Source organism: Gallus gallus, chromosome 3, assembly GCF_016699485.2.
Source record: "Gallus gallus isolate bGalGal1 chromosome 3, bGalGal1.mat.broiler.GRCg7b, whole genome shotgun sequence".
NCBI lineage: Eukaryota > Metazoa > Chordata > Aves > Galliformes > Phasianidae > Gallus > Gallus gallus.
Genome location: NC_052534.1, coordinates 23,820,828 through 23,844,279, shown reverse-complemented (window position 1 = coordinate 23,844,279; position 23,452 = coordinate 23,820,828). Strand labels below are relative to the sequence as shown.

At 39.8% G+C, this 23,452-nt stretch overlaps 1 protein-coding gene and 1 non-coding gene across 3 annotated transcripts in view; one reads left to right on the top strand and one right to left on the bottom strand.

Moving 5' to 3' along the window:
* Window positions 1–8,771: 8,771 nt before the first annotated feature.
* On the bottom strand, window positions 8,772–8,866 carry TRNAI-UAU. Its single transcript has 2 exons — window positions 8,829–8,866; window positions 8,772–8,807 (listed from the first exon to the last, which is right to left on the bottom strand). It is a non-coding gene; the product is annotated as a tRNA-Ile (tRNA).
* Window positions 8,867–13,283: 4,417 nt separating this feature from the next.
* The window catches only part of HAAO (3-hydroxyanthranilate 3,4-dioxygenase), a 31,328-nt gene continuing 21,159 nt past the window's right edge, over window positions 13,284–23,452 (top strand). The window contains exons 1-2 of one of the 2 annotated variants that reach the window (XM_419453.8): window positions 13,284–13,500; window positions 17,667–17,745. In XM_419453.8, the coding sequence (XP_419453.3) occupies window positions 13,421–13,500; window positions 17,667–17,745 (159 nt within the window). In that variant the 5' untranslated portion in view covers window positions 13,284–13,420. The remainder of the gene's footprint in view (window positions 13,501–17,666; window positions 17,746–23,452) is intronic. The other variant, XM_004935356.5, reaches the window with a different exon arrangement.

Sequence of the window (23,452 nt, the reverse complement as noted above, 5' to 3'; positions counted from 1 at the left end):
GATGAAGAAAGCAAACTTCAGGAAAAAAAATTATACAAATTTTAAAAATTATATGTAGTAAGCTGACATTTTACACTAAATCGATCGTTTATGATCATTAGGTTTTCAAACACAGAAAGAGTTTATCAGTAAAGCAAAGCACAAAGAGAACACTTGAGAAATACAGTCCACAGTGACACTAAGCCGAAGCAAGGATTTGTTTCCTCAGGGTAGCTCAAGCATCCATTCAGTAAAAATGCAAGAAGCACTTTCGTAAGATCAAAACTCACATTTACAATTTCAAGCTAATGAAGGAGTGAAAACACTAGAAGTGGTTATGCAAGAGACAGAAACAGCATTTTTTACTTTTTTTTTTGTCCTCAGTGCAACAGGCAAGACATTTGGAGCTGCAGCCACCAATTCTACAGAACACATTTGTAGGTCTGAAACTAACTCAGAATTCCCTGCAGACTGCCAGCATGGTTAGATTTACACATGGTAACTTGCACTGAGCACTTACTAGGACTTCACTGACCACTAATGGGCCATGAACATCATAGATCATAGAATCATTAAGGCTGGAAATGGAAACATCTAACCTATCAAATTAAATGACCACATGCAAAACAAGCACAGGCTACGCAGCATGCAAAGAACTGACAAGATTACATCACAGCGTTGAGTTCACCTACAAATTTCAATGATGCTGTTCTCCTAACTGGTATTTCATTGTTACCACTATTTTTTTTTTTTCCTTTTAGAAGAACATCTCACAGACACTGAGCCAGATAGTTAAATGCAGCTACTAGTAATGCTGCTAATACTCCTTCAAGATTATTTGTTGAGCAGGACAGCCAGGACCAGCACTTTCAGCATGTGTAATCACTACTAGTTTTTCCTCTCTAATTTGTCTATGTATAAATATATATATATAATAAATTTATTATATATATTATAATATATATATATATTATATATGAATATATATAGCTTTCTTCCAGGATATGGTTTCCTAGTATCCAGTGTGTATTGTTCACATCTACTCTAAGATTACTACTCAGTCAATGCAAGTACAATTGAGTTTAGATGTACTGTTCTTATTTCAACTGTATCCAAACCACAACTGTTATTGGAAACTTCTGGTCTAAGTTTCTTTCCAAATTGATCCTTAAACCCTGCTTTTTTTATATTGTCCAGCAGCCATTTAGAAGAGTAAGCTACAGGAATTTTCACCCTATTATCCAATGGATTAGCTTCCAGAGAAAACAAGCAACTTAATACATAGATACATTCAACGTAAAAATTAAATACTCAGGTTTGTACTTCAAACCAGAATTCATTAGCGACATCAAGGAACTGTAGCCTTCTAATTATCATGTTTCAAAAGAAAGTCATCTTGAAGGAGCAGCTCATCATGAGCCATTTATGATCAGCACTGTTAGCTGTTTTCCTCAGCCCATGGCTCTACAGATGTCAGGCATCAGTGATAACCCTCCCCATTGAGAAAAGCCTGGCACACATTAAGCCAAGGCAATCTGAGCTCAAAGAGCAACTCAAATATGCCCAAAGTAGAGAAATTACTGCAGTTCATTCTGCATTTGCACTGCAATTGAAAAAAGATCCTGTGGATTTCTGAACAACTCCTTCTTTCCCCTTGAACCAAATGGAATCCAGACAACTCAGGCAAAGTGCTACCCAAACACTTCTATCAGCACAGTGTTGATTTTTCTTTGCCTAAATAGAAAGCATTATCATTTCAAATCACACGCAACAACATAGTTCAGGTAGCTCTCCATGTATTTACAACAAGACAAGTTTTAGGTCAGTAACCAGTGGCATCTACCCAGTAAAATACTAAATAAAATGCAAAGAGTCAGACAAGAAAAACAATTTATCATAAAGCAATTCTCTTCTTCCAGGGTGCAACGCATCTAGCCCAATGGTCAACTCCTTCCAAAAATATAATGCTTTTAAGAAGTCAATTCACAGACATTCATTAGACCAAAGGAGCATCATGCCACTTATATCTGGCAACCCAGTGTCTGCAGTACAGCAAGTCTCCTCCAAAATGATGCCTGCCAAGTGCAGCAGTCTTCACGTTATTTACTGCTCAGCATACGCATATAGATATAGAGTTTATTATGCCCTCTCATTTCAGGCGTTATCCCCAAGGATCATTTCAATAGTTTTAGCAGCTAATGGTGAATTAATATGTTCCAAACTGCTGCTCTTCTTCCCAGCAATTGCATTTTACTACTTCCATTACCTGTATTGTATATGCATAAGCAGGAGGCCTTTCTTTGGTCAGTTATTTACCCTACAATTCACGATTCTGTTTTCAACCAGTATTTACTGCTGAATCATGCCAAAAACCACATATATTGAATGATGCAGTGGGTCATACTTTAAGTCCCATGAAATTCCTGGTTTCCTTTCAGCCAGATGTAAGCTCCACATTATTTTGGGCCAGACTTCATTCACTTCTAGAGCATGAGCCAAATACACTAACACAGTGAAAATGTACTCATTTGTATTATACTTTAAAACTATATTCCAAAAACAGTTCATCTCAATTGCTTGACAGTTTGATCTTCACTTTTGAAAGCATTTAGATGACAGGCTGCAATTGGAATGCTCCTCAGCTTTCAGTAATCCATGGGAGAATGCTGAGATGTCCAAACATCGACATGATTTTAAGTTCAACCATCTCTCTAGACTTGAGCTTCATGCACCTGAAAAAGTGAAACTACCCATACCACTGTCCACAGGTAACTTTAAACACACCCGTGTGCAAGCTATCTGATCAGTTTCTGTTTGCCTCACAGAAACAGCAAGCACCAGCTAGTGAGTCTGGGTACTCAAGATGGGCTTGGCCACTGTGCTGGCCCAAGACCCCAGCTGTAACCACTCTACCGCTATGCGTGTCCATATCAAGCCCCCTGGGAAACACAGTACATCCAAAGCAATTCACAGAAGGATTCACAGGACAACATCTGCAACCACACTGACACGAGGCAGCTGGTATAGATCTAGTAACATAATGTAAAATCCTTAGAGCTGTTGTCTAAAGTGCACAAGTCTGAGCAGGCAGCGAGCACACAGGGAAATGTGGATAGAGAGAGAGAAAGGAAGATATGCAAGGATGCTTTCTGCTTTCCTCAGAAGGGCACCAGCTTCAAGGCATCCCTCTCCTACTGAAGCCGAGCCCTTCTGCAAGTGCCCCTCAGCATACACAATAGCAAGTCACCAAACCTCAGGCCTGGGCACGTCACAGATACACTCCCTACTCCCCTTGACTGAGAGCACCCTCAAGTCTATTATTTTCCTACAACCCCCCCCTCCCCATCCCCCCCCCCCAAACACCCCAAATGAGGTGGACATATCTTCACTGGTAAAACATTTTCAGCCTGCTGCAACAGCGTGTGTTTATGCATAAGCAGCAGATACATTTTCCAGAATGTAGTTCACTAACAAAGCTACATACAATTGCATTAATAACAGCTTTAATATTAACCGGGCTTCATGCTTGCTTGAACAAGTCTGATGCGACTCTCCTTAAAGACAGATGAATGCCCTCCTTTAAACAGCGAGTAAATAGTACTTAATTTTAAGGATTAGAATTGATTAACTATAATGCTTATCCCAATGGCTAGGATATACAGAAAGTAAATGAATGCAGTGAAGTCAACTGACTCAGAGTTTTATTATCCTCCACCTTGCAAATAATTTTTGTTTTTTATGTTTGTGATCAATCTGACAACCTCTCTCCAATATTCGAAAAATACCTGACTCCAAGCTGCCCCACAAACCAGCATGACCTGTGGCACAATGTCCCAGGTATTTTATGCATTTTTTTCCAAAAGACAAACTATTAAGAATTGTTGTTTCCCTAACAATATTCATATGTGTATTTTGCGGTGAAGTTCTTAGATACATTTCCTAACAATACCCTAAATCTGCTGTCTCACAACAAAAGGTCTCTCAGCTAAAGCAGGCAGTACAGGCTTGATTCCCTCCTTCATGGGAACATGCCTCCACCAGCATTCGTAATCACAGACTCTACCCCCTGCCATTTCAGCTACTTTCCCAGCTTGTTCTTTCTCTGGGTTTGGTTTAGTTTGTCTTGCTGTGTCTTGAGCCTTTTCCAAGGTTTCAAATATTTAGGCTGAACCAAAACTATTTGGAAAAAACAGGAGTCTTTTTCCACCTTAAAAGCAGAACCTAACACAGGAAACTCAGCGTAAGCAAGAAAATTAAGTGGGCACAAATACCAGTACTGATTATCCACTTCCTTCCTTTTCCAAGCCAGAAAGCTGAGCTCTCCAGCCCTCCCACACCCGCTCTAGTCCCTAGAGAGGCTGAGGGTTCCCTTACATTGGTACGCTGAAGTAACTGCTCAAAATACACACAGAAAAACTGCCTCTCGAGATCACTCTTTGTTCAAGCAAAATATGCAGGCTAATCTGCTCTCTATAGGGACTCTACTAAGCTACAATAACGGGATCAAGCTCATTTATTTGTTTTTCACTGCACTATACAGCACGTTCATACACCTATAAACCAGACAACACTCCTCAAAAAGCTTCCTCATCTATGTCCTTTTACCTAACCTCCCATTCTCTTCCGCTTTTCTTTCTTTGTCTTCCTGCTCTCTGCCATATCATTCTTGTTACCCATACAAACTGGGGTTTGAAGAGCAATACATGAGTCCTCCTTTTCTACTGGTCTGCCTTTTATTATCCTTTTCCTCATCTGTATATTAAGATTTGGGTTAAACAAGTCCTTCTCCGCTTGGTTTGCAAGCATCTACGCTCCACTCCTCCCCTCCCAGCTGTTGTTTCTTAGTTTACTACCTCCATAACATGGGACTCCTCAACAGGAAGCAGCCAACCAGACTTCAGGCAGCTCTGCAAGAGAGCCTCTAACAGCAGCTCTTCTTGAGGTTTAGAAGAATCCAAGCTGGGCCTGCTACGCTAGCACTTTGAAACAGTACTGAATTCATACAGACTTCAAAAAACATGACACATCCTATACACCTCCGTTACTCTCAACAGAGCTAATCAACATCTTTTAATTTCAGAAAGTTCCTCAAGATGTTATACACAAAAGAAAAAATAAATCACTTGTAAAAAAGTACCTATACCTCCAGTTGATTTGGTTTATCTTGGAATTACCCTTGGAATTTTTGCCTATTGTTCTCTGCTGCGCACAAGGAAACATTTGCAAGCAATTTCTATTTTTAGGATGTCTGGGAACACTTGCTTGGGTTTTTCTTTTTCACTGTGGGATCACAGTGCCATCTATTGGCAAAGTTAAGAAAAGCATATTCTTATTTGGTATTCATTGAAACTGAAATATTACTTCGGTTTCAAAACAATTAAGCGGATCATATGTTCATCATAATATTTTTGAGGCATTTTTTGGAGTACACAAAACTCAATACAATGGAAATTTCAAGATCAGTACACTCAAATTGTATTAAGCAAACACTCAAGAGCCTCACAAAGACCAGGACTACAACAACATGCAACAGGCAGAATTAATGGCAAGAAGTTGTATCAAAATAATAAGTAATTATGTGCAATAACCCTATCTTACCTTCTCCTACCATTCTGCATCTCCCATCCCCGTGGGACATCCCATGCAAGAAATACGCAAATGCAAAACCTGTGCCCTATAAGCTGGTTGTTATTTATCACTCACAACTACTCAACAGATCGATCTCTGTAAAATTCTTCCACTAGCAATAAGTAACAGGTATATTAGTTTTTCTATTAATCTATAACATAATCTCTCCAGTCAGTGGGAAGGAACTCAAGGCAATCAGAAAAATACTATGGAGTAAGCATAAATCCATACTTAATACTGAATGAAGAACAACAATAATTTAAAAGAGAGGGACCTCTTTCAAAGGATCCTGGAAGGATTACAGAGGAGCTAGGGAGCTGCAAGTCTGCAAGCATGATGTTCACACGTGGAAAAATGAGAAAATGTCGTACAGGATACAAGACATGCATCCCTAGGTAAACAGGCCAGAATGGAAGAACCACGGTACCAAAACAGAGAAACCTTCTCTCCTGAGAATGCTTCCAGGAACGCCCAGGGAACTGTCTGAGCCACTGCAGCCCTGGCCAAACTGAGGTCACCTATAGGGACAGTGACACACAGCAGCGGGTCTGAGGAGCACCGACAGCATCTGGCTGTCTACTATCAAAAGAAGAATGAGAAGCAACTGAACAAACTGTTGCCAGGGAAAAGAGGCAGGAAGGATGAGAGGAATTACCTCTCTCTACATCACCTTAGTACATCTAACACATTATACTTAGAAAACATTTGTGATGTATTGTCTACTCACATTAAAAGTTTTAGAAAATACCAATCACACGCAGACACTGTAGTAGTAGTAGTGTAAGGGTAGATTTACATATGCATACATGAATACATACATTACATGTAGAAGCCACTGACAACTAAAAATAAACCAGTGACCAATAGTTCAGGACCCAGAAGCCCAACAAAACAAAGAAAACCTCTAGGATAAACAAAAATACATACTCTCCTAAACCTTAAAGACACCCACTTTTCAGAAAAATACTTTTAAATGGAAGAACAGTAGGCAGACTAGGGCATTTCATCAGAACTGGAGAGAGCAGAAGGCAAGACCAGGGCTTCCCAAGCCTGAAGCTCCATGAGAGCACACCTTGAGCAACCTTCCCAGAGCACCCAGCCTCACTATTTCACCGGAGCAGAGAGACAAGCAAATAGCAGCAAACAAGTCAACCAGCCCACAGCAGCCTCCCAGACACCTAGAGAAAAAGACAAACTCACTAACCTCTGCTCCAAAATAGCACCCTTCTTCCTCAGGCCTCAAGAGGCTGGCAGCAAAGCCCAGGGCCTCCACATCAGAACAAAGGGATATCCTACCACTACCAGGCGTCCACAGACAGGCCATAAATAGACACACCCCTCCTCAGATGCTTTAATTTATCTTACCTCATGGCCCAGCATTCCTTAGGATGTACTCAGACTTTTGTAGAAGTTCTGTACAATTTGTTTCATGAACAGCCATTATACGCAGGTAAATAACATCCTTTTGTTGTGAGAGCTGAGTGAATTCTCCATTAGCTGTCCTGATTTCACATGACTTCCAGCATGAAATCCCCATCTGAGATACTCCATCAGGTGTTAAGCAATGGAGCCAATCAGGAGTGTAGACTTCTGCTGCAGGAATGCAAACAGGTGTTGCTCACATGGCAATTTTGGTATTTTCATTTATTTATTTATTTATTCGTCAGAGTCAGGACAGAAATCCCCTTTGAGAGAGAACGTAGGCCAAGGAAGGATCACAAGGATGAGGGAGGCCTTGAAGGAGGTTACAGCACTGTGCAATTCTTACTGCTTGTCCTGCTGCTCTCTGGTGCAGCAGAAGCACATTGCAGAGAAGCTGGGCTGCTGCTGTGAATGCAGCAAATAGCGTCCATTTTGTGCTCATTGGATGTGGTAAAAAATTGTGCTATCACCCTCATCAAACCAAGCCAAAACCCTTATTTGCAAACATAAGGATCCTGTCAGTCAGGGAGAGGAGGAAGTGGTTTTTTTCCCCAAGCCTTCAAAAAAGGTGGGTCCAACCTGAGGAGCAGGTTGCCTCTGCCATCACAAACAACAGGCTTTCTGCTATTCTTCTTTTCGGTTGCACAGAAACAGTGCTTTCATTTCTTTTTTTACTACATTAACACCTCTGTAAACATTACTCCATCCTGTCTTCACTTCCCATCATTTTGATGTACTCACACATGAAGGAGAAAACATGAAACAGCAAACAGAAGATGAACTGTTCCATACTCTGATAATTTAGGCCTCATCATACTGATATGGTGCACACCTCAGCCACAAGTGTACCATCACCAAAATTAATGGTGATGTCCCTGAAAAATTCAAAGAGGCCAAGGTGGTCGCTAGGATAGGGAAGATGTGGTAACTGAAGAACTAAAATTAGAAGAGGAGCTTCAAGGAATTAGGTGTCTGCAGTAACACACCTGTGGGTTGACTTGGGCAACGGTGATGCCTCTGGCTGCACAATTGCAAGGTTCTTGATAACCTTTTTATATAAGTTACAGTGCTGTAATAGTAGATTAGATAGATGCTAACAGGCATTTTTACAAGCTCTGGGCCTAAATGCTTGAGAGGTATCCTCCAACTTTCTTGTTCTGGAAGAAATTGCATTTTTTTCTCCAGCCTTGTCACTTCTCCAATTATGAAAGCAAATCTAAAACTATTTGAGTTCTTTTCCTTCCTGCTCTGGACTACGTTGCAAAACATTACCACATTCATGAGCAGTTACTGTGAATATGCATACTGAAGGAGGCAAAGGAAGGGATCGCTTGCAGTGATCTCAGCAGTCAATAGTTAGCGCTGTGTTCAATAACCTACTATAAAGCAACCTTTATTTCCTGCGAGGTGGCACATGCAGCTTCACCAGGAAAACCTTCACTACTCCACACTAAAAAGCTGCTCTACAAAAGTAGCAAACGCATCTATGTAAACACGTGTCCACACAACCAAAGGTATAGAAAATGCACCTCATGCAAGCACTCCCCCTGTGTGTGTCCACTTCCCCCCAGCTTCTAGAAGAAGCAGAAAGGATCCACCCACACATAAGGTCCGACTGCTCCGTGGCAGCAGGGAGACGCTTAGGGGCCCACGTATAATTTTTCTGTAAACGTATCAGTTCCTCCATTTCCTCCTCAGAAGCCGTCTCAAAAAAACCCCTTCCTTTCTCTCAAAAAGCACTGTGCTCCAGGTGAGGCTCGAACTCACAACCTCGGCATTGCTCGGCTTTAGTACTGCTGTATAAGTACCGCGCGCTAACCGATTGCGCCACTGGAGCCCTGACACCAACTGCTCCCGAACGCTTTATCAACCACTCGCCCAGCCCGGGCGGGGTAAGGGCAGTGGGTTTCTTGCCTGTGCCCTACGTCCTGCTACGACCCCACCGCACCCCGGCTTTCTGCCAGCTTGGCGCTCTCGCCGTTACCAACGGCACAGTCCTGCCAGAGAGCCGGGCTAGCAGCCCCTCGCCCCCGGGAGGGCGGTGCCACGAAGCGCGGCAGGGCGGAGAGCAGCCGCGGCGCCGGCACAAAGCCCTCCCACCCCGGGTGCTCGCCGGCGGTAGGACCGTGTGGTGGCCGGGGGAACGGCCCGGCCTCCCCCTTGCGCGGGAAGAGCGGCCACTCTGGACGTAACCATTACTTATGCACAGAAGCAGCACAATACATACACGATTTATTACTTAGAAACAGTTATTAGAAAAACCCACTACCTCGTGCATGCATTTATTATTGAAGTATGGTGCTAACATGAACTTGCTTTGCAGTCAGCTCTGTCACTTTCATTATCTCTGGAAGGAAGATAGTAAACAGAATTGACATCAGCAGACATTTAAACACAAGCAGTGCTCCAGTACTGCTACACAGTTGAGGCAAGGATATAATCTCTCTGTTTTTCCTCCCATCGTTACACATTGTCATCATATTTACTTTCCTAGATGTGCAACAGCTCTGCTGAGCTGCTGACATAATCACCAGAAAGAATTGTTTTCTACATCTGCTTTAGTGTGGGCAAATCAACAAGCTCCAGACCTGTCATAACAGAGCACGTGGCTGTGCAGTGCTACAAGAGCGCTTGGGTTTCCATGGCCTCTAAAATGACATATTTGTGATCCAACGCAGCATGTGACGGGCACTCAACCAGCTTTAAGTAGATGGCACTGATCTCCACGGTTGAGCATCAGGTACATGTGGCTTCATTACCTCCTCCCCTACAGAAGACTCATAAATGAGCTGAAACCTTTAGAGACTGTGCTTGATGGAGACAGGGTGCTTCTTGCCTGTCAAGACAGCCATTCTGCCATTGGTGCCATTACAGTGGCCATTACTTAGAATATGATTCAGTAGCACACAGCACTGACAGGTGAAGTAACACATAACTACTGTATCTTAACCACTGACGAAGGTGACTGGCAGACAGAAGAAAACCTCTGTCAGTTCATTTCTCAGAGCAATTTTACATCATTATGGATGTTTAGATGGCAAGCCAGAACACTGCAGTTGTCTCCATCACCCTTACCAGCGCATCTCTATACTACTAAATAAAATACATTATACAATACAAAATACAAGATTGACCTGAATATAATTTCATCCAAACAGGCGCATCTTTGGCAAGTACAAAATTGACAGCATGAATTAAAGCTGAAGCTGTGATTGTACAGACAAGATCTTTATTGCAGATTCAGCCTTAGACAAGAGGAAGGATTCAGTGAATCTCCCTGTGATTTTATATAGATAATAATCAGCGCTGTTGTATTTTAATCAACCTTCCCATAAAAATGATAGCAACAGTAAAGATTCAAGAAGATGTTGTGGGATCTTTAACTCTTCTGCTTTGCAATGTGATCCACTTTTTGTTTTTTACATTTGTCCCCACCAACACTGATTGAGGCCCTATGAATAAAAAACAGTGAGAACTTGGCCACATGAACCAGTTCGTAAGTGAGAACAAAACTTCACTTCGGCTCCCATCATACGTTTATTACCAGTTTGAATGTTTATTTCCAACTACGCAGGGTTTTTAAAATATAAATATATAAATGATGCTTTCAGTTTAAGAAGTACTTCATTTGTGTTGTTTCCCAAAGAATGTTTTGGAACACGAAAAGCACAGAACTGACCAAAAAAAAAAAAAAAAAAAAGAGCATGTTCAGGTGTTTTTTTCCCTATTAACACTTTTTTCCCCACACCCGTAATGCAAAAGTTAGATCGATTACTTTTTAGTTTTGTACTTTTACTAGCCTTGCATTTCTCTCAGCAAAAGCTGAGAAATCTTGAGCTTTCATCTGTGCCTTCACCACCTCAGGGAGGGATCTGAGCCAAAGCAGATGTAGAAACCTGTGCTTCTGGAATAGACTTCGAAGAGTCACTGAAAAGCAGAGTAGCAAGAAAAAAATACAGGTCCCAATCCAGTCATGAGACATATGAGCTTAACTGAGTCTCACAGAGACTGCAGCTCTAGGCCTGGTCTTTGCCTCTCCAGTACGCTGCACAAAAACTGTGTTTTGTTGCCTACTACTTCCAGGCTGCACGGACCATTTATTATCTCCCCTCAAAAATAGCAACGTTCGCTCACAATCACTACACAAACGGAGAGCCCATTAATTGCATTTTTCAAAAGGTTCCAAAAAATGTTGCCCTCTGATAGTCACATCCAATTCTTTGCAGTGGTGAATTTTAGAAGTGAACTTCATTGTTTTCCTGAATGCTTTTTTTTTTTTTTCCATACCTCATTCTAGCCATAAAATGGATTTATCAGCTTATACTGAGATAGCGTTCTCTGCAGGTAATAATGCCTTGCATGCTGCCTAGTGGGAAAAATAGTGGAGACTAGAGATGAGAGTAGGGGGTTGAGGCAGAATAACCCTACAGTTAAAACTTGCACATTAATATTGGCTTTATCAACTCCAGTACGTACTTTTCCTTGCTGTGAATTTGGACAGTTTCTTTGCTTTCATGCCTGACAAATGGAGTCCTGCTCTGCAATCCCTTACTAATGATGAGGTAGAGCTTTACAAAACCACTGTCATTAAAAGTGTCTTCAGTTTTCCTGGCTGGGTCATAATCCTCTCAGTGAAAGTGCCTTTTAAATGGAAGATCGCTTTCCTTCACAGCTAAATAGCGTGCCAGCAGCCTACAGAACAAAAAGCACCAAAATGTTCTTGTCTGTAGGTCCAAAACTGCACCTAATGAATATGCTATGCAGTGATGTCTCACCACAGTCGTTCTAATGGTGGAAATTTCACATACTAAATAAATAATGTGTTACTTTTTTTTCTAAATAATTGAGTGAAATAATAAGTACTTTGGGCTTATTTCAGAGGAAAGTATTGCCAATACCATACTGAATGTGATAATGTAACAGAGCTATAATCCCCATGTGAATCTTTTTTTCCTAAAATAAGTGGAGTTTTCTTGGATCAATTACGAAGTAATTTAAACTAAATTGCAAAGGAGTAATAGAGACGAAAGTAAAGCAGAGTCACTCTCATACTTACTAAAGTAAGAGTTACAGCATTAGTTTCAACTCATACTCTGTCGGTTCCCCCTCTCCCCCCCCCCCCCCCCCCCCCCACAGGAAAGTTATACTGGTATAAGCTGAAGAGCACCCCAGTACATACTGTTCCAGCATCCTGACTCTTCAGTCCAGAAGCTGCACAGCCCATAGGCACAGGTCATTGAGGATGTATAGCCCACTTCTAAATAAATCATACTATACTCAGTTATGCACACTGACACACTGAGCACAGTATAGATATTGTCGCAAGACTAAGCTGCAGTAAGAGCAAATAAAAAGCATAAAAAGCTGTGACATTTTGTCATGAGCTTTTTTTTGGGGGGGAGAAGGGGGGTTGGTTTTTGGTGTGGTTTTTTTTGTTTGTTTTTGTTTTTGTTTTGGGGCAATCACCCATTTCATATATTCAAAGCCTGAAAAGAGCGTTGTTGTTAAAATGGAGTAATGAGGTGGAGAGAAAGCAGCGAGCAATTCAGTAGGAACTTCATAGATACAGAAAATAAATTAGTGGGGGAATAAAGACTAATACAGACCAGGAATGCCTGATAATCATCCATTTCTTATTTGCCTGCTTATTTTATGATAGCATGCTACGTTTTCCTGAAGGGCATCGCAGAACTATAGTCAGCTCTCCAACAAGCCCTGCCACAGTACTGGCAAGGAGTGGGACTAATTAAAATGAACATTTATGAACAGCTGCTTTTAGTCTTAAAAATGCAAGATTTATTCTTATTTTTCTAATCTTGCAAATGTAGTTCCCAGTATTTTCAAGCACATACCCAGTCATTTGGCCTAAGAGGCTTGACGGGAGGCGGTAAAAGGAAATAGGGCTGTTATTAAGCCCGAAACACAGAGATAGATAGTTATGTACAAAAATACATTTTGTATTTACTCTATGCATGTAACTGAACTTTGAGCACTGGCTCTCAATTTGCATTTAGCTTTGAAACTTGCTGTTTCTATATTAGACATGCCCAAGTTTTCATAACTCGATGTAACGAGACGATTTCTGTCAAGAGGTAACATTTGATGCAGCTAAGAGAACGATGTGACCTCCTTTGGGCAGAATGAGCCTCAGATGAAAATACACTTTAAAAAAAAACTGGTCAATTATTAGCTAAACTGCTTGAGCATTAGCACTCTTTCCAAAGTAACCTTTGGCTGATGGACCTGTCCCCTTTGACACTCAAGCCTGAAGACACCTCCTGTACCAACCAATCCTGAGCTCTGGGGACCAAGTTGCCTGTGGTTTGCTTACAGACGAACACTGTGCAAACTCAAACATCTTCCTCAAAAGCTTCCTAGCAGCTGGTGGACCATGGAGCTTCTTGTGAATGTCAGACAATGGATAGAAGAAAACAAGGCAGCCTTTTTACCACCTGTGTGCAACAAGCTTATGTAAGTAAATGAAGGAGTGTCTTACGTTGTTCTTAGATATATAAGTATTCTTAACTAAAAGAAGAAACTTAAAATGCAAGAAAGTGTGGTTCCTCTCAGACAGCAGTCACCCATACTGCAGTTTTGAAGAACAGGAAGTAACTTGCATGTGATTTTGCAGAAGATCACTTTGAGTATGTTTATCTCACTTCAGTCTTCACACAATTAGGCCACTAAGAGACTCTGCATCAGGCCCTCTGACAATAAACTCATAGAAATCTGAGGAGATGGCATCCCATCCATAAATGGAAAGATCTAGCCAGATTTCTGCTACTGTCTTACAAGCTGAAGCAGCTATCAGAGCTGCTGGGGGTCATTCTGACTCTAGAAGGGCTAGATATGCAGGAGCAATCAGAACTGGCAGGATATATCACATGAAGACAAGGAGAAAAGCAGAGGAGGAATGCAGGAATTGCTAGTTTCCAGGGCATTTCCAGAGCTGTCAAGGCAGGGAAGGACCCTCTGTTCTGTGTGAGGCTGAACAGGCAATGTTTCAGAGGACTAATTAGCAGCTTAGAGCTATGAACTGCATACTCAATAATTATCCAGCTAACAGAAGAAAAAAACCATGGGCATTATACATGCTTACAGTATGCATATTTTCTGTATCAAAGCCCTTGAACAAATTTCAGTGTAAATGGTCAAATATGTGACACCTTCTGGTTGTACAGTTAGCAGGGATTTCCTTTGTCACTGAGGTCAAGGACACTATACTTAGTCTAAAACTACCTGTGTGTAAAACCTTCGTAAGAGAGAGAATAATCTGTAAGAAATGATAGAAAACCTGCAAGCAAGAAAACTTGCTTTTTCTCCTTATTTTTCAATTTTAATAATTAAAAAAAAGTAAGGAATCTATGTCTTGCCCTATCCTGAAGGGCTACCTCTAATCAAAAGCTGAATGAGCAGCACTGGAGCAATGATAAGTTTCTGTTCACAGATACATTTGCTTTTCAAATTTATGATTGCAAAGCATAAGTAAGGTAAAATGCACATCCTTACTGAGATGTTGCTATTGAAACTGAAATTCTATGTTCTGACTGAGAAATTATGGAACAAATCACCACAGCAGTCTTGCAGTGAGAGAGAGAAGAAAATGTCTTCTCTTTATGAGTGCTTTCATTTCTTTCACATTCAGAATGGATTTAGGAATCGTTTTGTAAAGTATAGTCACTTCCAAAGCTTACCAATGATGTCAGTAAAATTTTATGTAAAACATTCATTCATGTTTTTCTTTCTTCATCGGTAAGACGAACCTGTTTATTATTACTGAACTATTCTGCACAACCTACCAACAGTCTGTGTAATTGTGAAGTAACTGTGAAACATGGGGTCTATCAGAGTTTAGAAAGTTACACGAGTTCCTAAGCTGTCAGTGTTGATGGGTCTCCCCCATAAATACTGCAAAAAGCCACAGTGAAACAGGGGATACTTTTTGTGATAAAACTTGCATAGATTAAATAAATCTTCCCCCCTCCCTTCCCCCTCCCCCCCGAGTGAAGCTTCAGTCTGTGGAGGAGGAGAGATGAGCCTTGTATTATATAGATTTTGAGCCTCTCACTACCTGCTCCTGGTGCTATCTACATGCTTAAGGACTTTCCAAAAAGCTTTAGGCAGTTTTCCAAGATTTAACTAATAGATTTCCAAGATTATTTTCAAAGACTTGTTCATTCATGTGCTGAATACAGTTGTGCAAAGAAATCTTCTCATGGCCTTTACATCACAAGGTGGCCTACATTTTAAAAAATTTAAGTAACTTGTGATCTTAAATTTCAAAGGTATTTAATGATTAAAGTCTAAGTCTTACAGCACATCAATTGGACTTTTTGTTTCTAAATTTGCTACGGCTTTCAGACACTTGTTCTTTTATGTTCCACTCAATTAAGAAAGTCAACATTTTAAGTACCTATTTGGGATTTCAAAACAAAACCTCAATTCCTGAATCACCATCTACTTAAGAGTTTTACCAGAGTCAAGAAAACAATACAATGTAAGAGCTGCAGTTTAGTGATATATATTTTAATTAGACTGCCTTCCAAGCTTAACTACTTCTAACCTCAAAGAACAATTAGTACCAAATCAGAACCCATGACATAGCTGATTTTTACAGGGTTGCTAAGGCTCTTCTAAAGCTCTTTGAGTTCAGAATATGGTACTTACAGTAAGGAGACCTCATTGTAGTCACGGAATATCTCATTCTTCACAGTCTTGAGACATTTTTAAAAGGTTGCCTGCTGGTAACATTTCTTTATGTGATTAGGAAGAGAAATAAGAGTATGTAAAACTTAATAGGCCATTGATTATCATCTCATTCTAGATGTAAAAACAGTGCAATCAAGTAATTTCCACATGCCTGAAACCTTTGACACGGGAGCTACATTAAATGCATCCCAGACAGTCTTAACTGAACCTCTTATTTCTTATGGCTTTTTCTTCCTAACTCGATACAATTATATTAACTGGACAACTTTGTTTAGCAGTGTGAACAAACAAGCCTCGTAGAGTTCCTACTTGTATTTAACAGTGAGAATTTTTTGATGGAGTCATTGTTTAACTGCTAATAATAGGAAGAATTAACTCATGAGTGCGTGCTTATTCTATAAAAAACAGCTAAATCCACAGAGTAACAGAACCAACATCAGGTTTGCTGAAAAGTAACTAGAAGTTAAAGAACAATGATTTTGAGAGCAATATTTTCCCTTGTAATTATTGACTCAATAAAATTAATGATTTGAACCATGGAGTTCAAAAAATTGTTGTTTTTACCTATTGATGTTTGTACCTATTACTTGTGATTTTTCTTTTACTAATACTTACTGTGGTGTTCTTTACCATCTAAGTGATAGCAAAGTAAACATGATAATGGTAGCAGATCAAATATATATATTCAGCAGTTCTAGTTGCTTGGCTTCTCTCAATGAAAGCTTAAGAAGTGCTGACAAAGAGACAAATATTTCTTCCCTGTGTTGCAGTGGACCGTTGACCTGCTGGTTCTGTATTATTACGGTCTCCATTTAGCTCTAGTACTACCCAAAATCTCTTTACTGAAAAGTAGATGTCAGCATCCCTTAGCTCACACGTCAAAGCGGTCTTAGGACAAATTCTGAATCACAGTAAACAATTCAGGATTGTAGGAGGTTTTGCCACACAAAGGAAATGGAAAACTGCTATGTTATCTCTTTCTTAATATAGAAAGACTGACAGATAATTGGAGTGATACCTATTCTTTGTGAGAACTGAGAGAAGCACTCTCTGGCACTCTCAAAAACAGAATTAAGATAAAGGACCTGGATTTCCTTTTTTTTGTTTGTTTGTTTTGTTTTGAATCATCCACAGCCATAAAAGAAACCACTGCAACGCTGTCTCACTTCATCAAAGCCAATATAAATAGAAGAGAAACAAGCTAATCATCTATAGAATCATAAAATCCTTAGAGTTGGAAGGGCCATATTCCCTTCTGAAGGCCATCTAGCCCAGCTCCCCTGCAACGAGCAGGGACATCCACTGCTAAATCAGGTTGCTCAGGGCTTGATTCAGCCTCACCTTAAAGTCTCCAGCGATGGAGCATCACTGGGCAACCTGTTCCAGCACCTCACCTCTCTCACTGTAAAAGATTTAATAAGATTCCTTATATGTATAAGTATATACATGTATATGTAAAGCAAGTATATTTTAACCTTTAAGAAACTTCAAAAAAATAATATGTGGTATTTTACCTTTATAGACTCTTGAACTAGTAAGATCACATTTAAAGGACGTTTTCCTGTTTCATGCCTCTTGCATACTACTTTTTGTTTTTACAATTCAAAGCTTTTTCCACTGTTGATAAGTACCTTTGTCCCCTTTTCATAGCTGAAGGCACACAAACACCAGGAGAAAAGTAGGTGACCAGTGGCAGAGCAGGAAGATGCTCTAGGTCTTTTCTCATTTTGGATGTTGCTTCCTGCTTGTTTCACCAATTTACTGTCCTCAAAACATAAAAGCAAACAAAACATTCCACAAACTTACATGAAATAACGAACGCTATATTTGGTTGTGGTTGGACTCAATCCTTATGGTCTTTTCCAACCTGAGTGATTCTATGATTCTATGTGTAGAGGTAGCTTTAAAAAGTCACTTTTCTTTTCTAGGCATCGATATCAATTGAATGTGATGTTTGTTGGAGGGCCTAATGAAAGAAAGGATTATCATATTGAAGAAGGAGAGGAGGTAACCAATAACTCATCTATATTTTGTTGTTTTAATTGATCTGTATGGTTAGAACATTGCTAATTTTGAAGCTACAAATAAGCAATGCCAGTCTCAGTGGCATAGTATTTATTAGATTCATTCGAAGATTTAAACAGAATTATGCACCAGAACAACACAGTCTGTGCACTTCCTTTTAAATAAATATGGTGAGATCAGATCTATTCTGCTGTAATTAATTTCCAAAGGGAAACTAGAGAAAGTCTTCTGATGCTTCAAAATGAATGGGTTCCCCATGGTAGTGGTCACAGCACCAAGCCTTCCAGAGTTTAAGAAGCATTTGGTCAACACTCAGACATAAGGTTTGAATTTTGGGTAGACTTGACCTTTGTGGGCCTCTTCAACTCAGAATGTATATTACAGATTCTTTAAGAATCATATGCATCCTTTTTCCTGCATATCTTCTGTAACAAAAGAAAGTCATCCTACTTCTTTGAGTTGTGAGTAGCCATTGGGCCAAATGCAGAAGATAGGAAGAATGAGTAGAAACCAATCAAAATTGTAACAATCTACTTTATTTACTGCCCTTATAATGACATTTTTCACTAGGCCTATGGACTTATCTGCTTGCACTAGTATAGAGGTAACAGAAGTATCTCTGCAGCAGTCTTAATGGAAAGGGGACAGTAGAGGCTTGACAATAAGGATTTTAGGATGGGAGACTATTTGCCTTGTTTCCCAGTATAGCCCTGTCTGATCCTGCTCACTGGCTTCATTGTCATCAGCTGCATAGGGGCAGCCCTGACCACACCTGGTGTCAGGCCAACAAGTTGTTTGGGGGTGAGAAGTGGGGCAGTGTGGTACCAAGTGGTTGTTGCTAGCCAGAAAAAAATTCACATCTGTCATGCATTTAACAAGAAAATTCCAGAGATACTTAGCTGAAGAAAACAAAATGTGTTTTTGTCAACATGGTTGTGTACTTAGGAAGAATTAACCGCATTCTGGAGCCTGACTGCTCAGAAAGCACTGAAAAGAATATCTCATTTATAATGATATGCCGTAACAGGAGGGTAAGTGTTACAAGTTAGATTACGAAGAGCGAGTGGATTTTCTAAAGGTCAATAACATCAAGGTTTAGCAAAGCATAAAACCAAGTTAGGCTCATAAGTGAATGAATCCAAATAATTTTTTGTCCTTAACTTAGCCTTTCAGGTTTTATACAACTACTTTATTTCTAGCTCTGAAAAAATGTGAGAGCTGTAGACTGAAAACAAAAAGACGAAGTTCATCTGGAATAACAGTATGATCTACAATACTAAATATCAGAGAAACACAGAATGGTTTTAGTTGAAAGGGACCTCAAAGATCATCTAGTTCCAATCCCCCTGCCAGGGGCAAGGCTATCTTCCATGAGAAGGGATATAAAGACAATAATTATATATTTTCCTCTTTATAGTCTCATCTCTCCCTGCATCTTTCAGTTTATGCTGCTTTATCCTTTGTCCCTGATCATTTCCCATCTTGTTTCATTTTAAAAATGTGTCCTATCTCCTCTTCCCTTAAACCAGAACTCAGATGAAAATCATAGAATGTCTTGATTTGGAAGGGACCCACACCGATTATCGAATATCATTTAGATCAGATTTTCTTCTTTGCTAGATGTGCTGGACAGCAGTTTGGCCCACCTTTAATAAGCCAGATCTATTCTATGACTTTTTAACAATATAAAATTTAGCCACACCAATAGAGAAATAATTTACATCAGTATGCATTATGTATGTAAATTATTACATTATTTAAGTTATCACTCATTTAGTCATTGCATGTGTATTGATACCTAGCATTTTCTTTTATATAGCAATTCTCCTACAATTACTTAGTGATTAAAAATGGAAACGTAAAATTCCCCATCATGGATCCGATTTGTACTTCATACCATAGGAGAACTCATAGTATCAGACTAAATTGGGCCATAGCTTTTACACAGATTCAACAGGGTCAGATGTTGCATTTTATTATAGCTTTTTAGTCAGATATTTGCAATTTCCTGTGATCTAATCAATCCTTTAAGCCCATGTTTTTCCACAAAAAATAAAAAAATAAAAAAATAAATAGACCTTCCTAATATGACAGTATATTCCTGAATTAGAACTGGGATTATAACAAAAGAGACAGAAAGAGAAAAAGATTCAAAACAGTGTTCAGCAATTATTTTGGCAGACAAAAATGTTATTTATAGTATCAAGTGATAATTTGAAACCCAAAATAGAGACATACTGTTTTCAGGCCAAATCATGAATGCAAAAACCCCATAATCCTCTTGGCAAATATACGTGGTGCTTTTCCACCATTATCCTAGTGGCAAAAAGGTTTGGTTTGGAAAGAAGAGTTAAATTTAGAATTGTTTATGTCTGTTTAGACATGATTTTATGTCTGTTACCACACATAGCTTGTGCCTCGTGGCAGGCGTGCTAGTCAGCCTGCAGTTCACAGCAGGAAGCCATTGACATGAAGAGATGACTGTTTGGGAGCATCCTCCTCCCGAGCTGTTGTCTGCTGGCACCTTTGGCATGCAGGTATATCAGAAAAATCTGTTCTGATGGCTAATTATGAGAGGGTCTGGACACTTCATTTGGAGTCTATAATCGAATAGACTAAAGCAGTGCCTGGCCTAGCACATTTTTTTCCTATTCTCAGCAAGCAGCAGTTCCCTGTGTATGTAGTTTTACAATTTGTTCATTCCTAATTTTCTGTGCACTACAGACCTACAATCTGTCTGCACAGAAATACTGTCTCATACACGGGATGTTGCTTTCCATTAGACAGATTTTATAAATAGCAAAATTAAGCTGCACCTGACAAGAGATAAAAATTCAAGCCAAAGAATCTGAATGGTTTGACTATTATATTCATTCTTTTTCTCATATACAAATTTTAAGCTCCATCTTGCAGCCTTCTCCATCAGGACAGTGATAACAAAAAGATACCATACGTCTATTCAGACAGACTCAAAGCAAATCTGAACTTTTTGGGAAATGCATCTTCTGTTAAAATGTGACAAAATCATGTAAGAAAGCACCTAGATATCTACACAGGAAAAATGTCCTTAGTGTGTACTAAAAAGAAAGCATTCATGGTATAGATAGTTTTGTAAGTTTTTGTGTGAATCCCATGTGAAGTACTGGAAGCTTGTACAGCAGCCCTGACATCACGTATTTGTGGCACAAAGAGTTAAGGTGTTTATACAGCTCACAGAATTCATGGTGTATTTACTGCATTTTTGCTTACTTGAAAAGCATGAGTGGGGGAAGAGCTCAACTTCATTTTATCTCATTCATCTTATAGCTTTCCAGAAATAAGGTAAGTGAAAGCTGAAGGGAACTGTTCGTTTCAGAGGAAGTTAGTGGCACATAAAAACCCACGATCGTAACAAAACTTAACTGTAGTAAAATCATTTTCAGATTTTATTTATTGCATTGCGTGGGCTGCTTTGGGGGAAGGCGAAATATTCTAAATGTAGGATCCCAAAAGTAGTTAGTCTCCTCTTTGCCTACTCCAGTCAACCACTTAAACAAAATGAATCGCAAATAACTGCTTTTAATTTTGTTACAATTCGTATTCTCTTCACACCTGATGTTGAGTCTAGAGATAACCATGCAGTTCCATGCAGAGAAATTCAAATCAGCCTTTCATCTGCCACCTGTAACACATTTGCATTGGCACAATATTGCACTAGATTTTAAAAGCCCTGCTTCTCACTGTGCTGTATTCCACCTAAAGTTTTTGTTCTCAGCAGCGAGATCATTTCCTATAGATACAACCAGCTACATGCTGATCCAGCCTCAAAGATCAGAGCCTTGGCATCATTCTCCTGAAGAGGATTTGCAGAATGGAAAGCTCCCCTCATCTGATTACCTGGGCCAGTCCCTTCAGCTTCTTCTAGCATATTTACCCTTTCTGCTTGAGATGTATTTATCTTGCACTGAAACATGACATGGATGTGTCTATCAGAATTCATCTGCATTTCCCAACCTGAGCATTGTTTTCTCTTTTTCTCCCCCTCATGTACCACAAGTAGGACATGGCTCCAATTTCTGACAAATCTGCTCAAATGAAGGCTGTTCCCTTCTTCTAGATTATGTTGCTCTCTAGGTAGCACGCTTTTGAGAAACTCTCCCCTTGCAACTTTGATTTTCCACTCGATTTTATGGGGATAATGGATGCCAATGGGGAGGGGCTCTGACAGTCATTAAATAGTAACAGTATTGTATATTTTACAAGGACTTCTCCAAAAGTAGTGCCTCCTTTTCTATTATGTTCACCCACGACTTCAGAGACAGATGCTGGTGGTATGGCAGGAGAGGTTGAATATTCCCACCAATATCCTGTTACGTGTTGCTGCTGCGTGACAGATGGCAGCAGAGGGACAGTCTGACAAAATGGTGTCTGACATGGAAGCACATATGGAGCAAAGGTGTGTCATCAAATTCCTCCAAGCAGAAAAAAAAATGGCACCTACTGACATTTATCAATGCTTACTGAATGTTTATAGAGACTGAAAAGTGGACATTAGCACAGTGAGGTGTGTGTGTGGGGGGGGGGGAGGTGCATTTAAGCAGTAGCAACAGTGGGTCACCTTCACTGGTGCAGATTTTTGCGAGTGCAGCATGCAGGCTCTTGTTCATCACTACTGAAAATGCTCAGCTAATGGTAGTGACTGTATTGAAAATAGTGTTTTGTATCTTAGAATTTGCTCTGTCAAATAGTGTTACTGTGCTCTTTGTATCTGGTGTAGTTTCCATGGAAATAAATAGGAGGCATTACTTTCAGAGCAACACATGTATATGCAATCCAAGTCAGTTCCTGTTTACTCAGTGTGGCCCAGGCAAAACAAAAGGTTGGACACCAATGCCATAGGTGGTACTGTAGTGCTTTTCTCTCAAGTAAAATTGAGAACATGAGCCAAAGCAAGAGAAACCTTTTTTGCTACCTGTATTTTAAGCACATGTGAAAACTCTTTGAATACTGTAATAAGAATCGAGGCTTCTATTATTGCAAAGCAATGAGAATAATGATCCTTTTGCATCAGAAAGATTGCAAATTAGAAATAAGTTCACTGCATACAATTGTTGGGGTGAGACTTGGCTAGTATTCATGTTTCACAGGTGATTTGTAAATCAGAAGAAAAAACAACATAGTTTTCTCTGCCTGTCTCATCTGTTTACCTCCTTGACTTCTGATGGCTGAAACACCTTGTAATGAGTAAGGGAGAAAAATTGTTTTTCTCTGCTCACGTGGATCAGCCACTACTGAAGTCTCGAGAACACACAGACTCTACTCCCACATCAGAATTTGATTTGCTCTTCAAATTAATTCAGTACTTCAAAATCTAACATGCAACGCAAGCCAGAATATGCCTAGTCAGAGCCTAATCCCAGAAGTGGCTGAGCTATTTCAAATTCCACTCTCAGAAGCAGTATACAAACTACACTGTAAATTCCAGATAGCTACAGATGTTTATTTATAATCTCTCAGCCACAGAAGCTCTCACAAAACTCTGAGCTACTATGTCTAGGCAGAGCTTGATGTCAACACTGGATATAAACTAGCAAGCCATATACTCACTGTCACTGCACAGCTTTACATAAAATACATAAAATGGGGGGGGGGGGGGGTACATCAGGAGAGGTTGAAATGCAAAGCTTAGTAAACACTGAGAAAAGACTGA